The 2,287-nt window shown below is 46.6% G+C and overlaps 1 protein-coding gene across 1 annotated transcript in view; it reads left to right on the top strand.

Annotated features, from left to right (window-relative positions):
* Positions 1–2,287, top strand: part of LOC107104666 — a 57,328-nt gene that overhangs the window by 18,779 nt on the left and 36,262 nt on the right. The window contains exon 3 of the mRNA XM_015404717.1: positions 1,691–1,771. Coding sequence (XP_015260203.1) covers positions 1,691–1,771 — 81 coding nt within the window. The remainder of the gene's footprint in view (positions 1–1,690; positions 1,772–2,287) is intronic.

The raw sequence follows: 2,287 nt of genomic DNA, 5'->3' as shown, positions 1-2,287 counted from the left end.
TTTGGTGGGTGGTAAACAGCAGCTAGGTTAATACCGCCATCAAATAAATCTTTTTCTGCAGACCGTGGGCCTCCAGGCTCATCGCTGCCCCCCTCAGGACACCGTGCATTATTTCCTGGGCATTACGCTGACGTGCATCATGCAGAAGTTAGGCTGTCGTTGGACAGAAGTTCTGGACTCGTTATGAATACGCCCAGAATAGAAAAAATCCAAAGAAAGTTTAGCATCTGCCAGCGTTTTATGGGATTCTGGGACGTATAACCAGTATTCAGAAGGTAAACTCATCTAAAGCTGCTCAGGGCTCAAATTGTCCAAAAATAACCAATAAAGGCTTCCCTAAATTTGCCAGAGCTGTAACCTCCACTCATCTCCATGTTCCTCCAGTATTTAGCAGCTCAGCTTGGCTCACAGCAGGCAGCTTCTCAGGAACCTGAGAGTTGCTCTAAGTTTGCTCGCTCTGCAGATCCCGCTCCTTAGTGTGGGGTCTCTCATTATGCCACATGCTCCTCTAGGAGAGCAGAGTTAGATATAGCAAATGTTGATCCTTCTACACTGATGATCATGGCCACAATCAGCATTAGTATCATGGATTATGGCCCACAGCATCATAGATCCTCCACCTTATCACAGCAGGCACACAGGTTGCTTCTGCACCTCTCCTTATCTTTGATGTAAACTGGATCCACCTCCAGGATTCCTTTCTTCTCATCTAACCAAACTCCAAACGTTGTAAGTGTAGCAACCTTCTAATCATCAGCTCTTATTTTGAAATGGATTTTATTCTTGCTGTGTCTGACTTCCTGTCTGGCTTATCTGGTTATCAGACATTGACTCATTTTGCTCCATCCTCCTTCATAATCAGACTGATGGCGGACATAGAACAGCCGCCCATCATGCGCCGTCGCTGCAAAGGCAGCAGGACTGAGAGGATGAACAGATGGAAGCGGGGGGTGGAGGGGGGGGCGTTCCTTTGGGCCCCATAAAACTCTGTTTCCACGTATGGTTAATCCAACTATTCCTTATTTGTGCACATTGATTATGTTTTTGATGAAAATCCTTTGGCTTCAATGCCATCAGAGCTCTGATAATATTAAATGTGTCTCTATGGATTCTATTAACAACAGCGGGTTTCCACTCTCTGTCCAATCAGCTCAGGGTTTAAACAAACAGATTGTTTTGGAATAAAGTCCCTGGAAGCCAAATAAACTCTGCTTTCATTCATTAATCGGATGTAAGAACATTCAGAGCTTCAGATTGGTGCGGTCACCTGATCCACAGGAGCATCTTCCTGCTGAGCGGCGGCCCTCAGACCCCTGATGGTTGGCTAACAGCCCTCCACTGCAGCCTCCTGGCTCTCAGCGCTGATCTAGCTTCATCACACGGAGGCGCTGCTATGAATACCAGCAGACGTCATGAGGGGATCCTTTCCACAGTGACTGAGTGTCACCCTGATCCCCGATCCAACAGCTAATATTAGCCAGCAGTGAGGAACTCAGTGTGACCTTCAGGGACTCTGAGCTTCTGTGTTATAGCAGAGGGAACAATTTCTCACATGACCTTCAGGCTGCGGCTGGAGGTTAGAGACAGCAGAGCGTTGCCTTCAAAGTATTTCTGGCCTTTGGTCAACAGGTGGAATAGTTTCCATATGATAAACGTGCCCATGCTGCAGACGTGTGCTCTCTGTCTGCAGGACAAAAGAAGGATCCAGGAAGACATTGCTAAGAAAAGACGGCAGATTGAAGAGGAGAAGCTGAAACTGCAGTATATCAAGGTATGTTTAAAGCTGAGTCTGGCTTTAATTCTTCCTGAAACCACAGAAGAAGCTTAGGAGTCTCCTTGGTGTGACTGAAAATTGATCCTAATCCCAATCCAGCCTCTTTTATTTTAGTTCTATACCACTGGCATCAACCATCTAAACATATTAATTAAAGCTCCTTATCATAGCTGAAGATGGAAACAATCAGGAAGAAGACATTCAGCTCTGCCATCAGTGGAAGATGATGCAGAAGCAAAGTTAGCATGTGAGGAGGGGTGTGGCCTCTTCATCCTCAGATACACACCATGGTAGTTAAACACGCCATAGATCCACATCAAGCAGATAAACATGGAGCACGAAGATCCTACAAAGTTCAGAGGGCAAATGTCTCCCTGCTCATCCGCTCTAAGGCGAAACTGGGAATGAGGGACGAGAGGGGAAGAGAACGAGGGAGGAGAAAGGAGCAGAACGAGGGAGGAGAAAGGAGCAGACGCAGCATCTGGAGGTGAAACTGTTTCTGTGTCTGTTTCA

This window comes from Cyprinodon variegatus, unplaced genomic scaffold (assembly GCF_000732505.1).
Source record: "Cyprinodon variegatus isolate N-32 unplaced genomic scaffold, C_variegatus-1.0 Scaffold1837, whole genome shotgun sequence".
Classification (NCBI taxonomy): Eukaryota; Metazoa; Chordata; class Actinopteri; order Cyprinodontiformes; family Cyprinodontidae; genus Cyprinodon; species Cyprinodon variegatus.
This window is presented reverse-complemented; position numbering and strand designations above follow the sequence as displayed.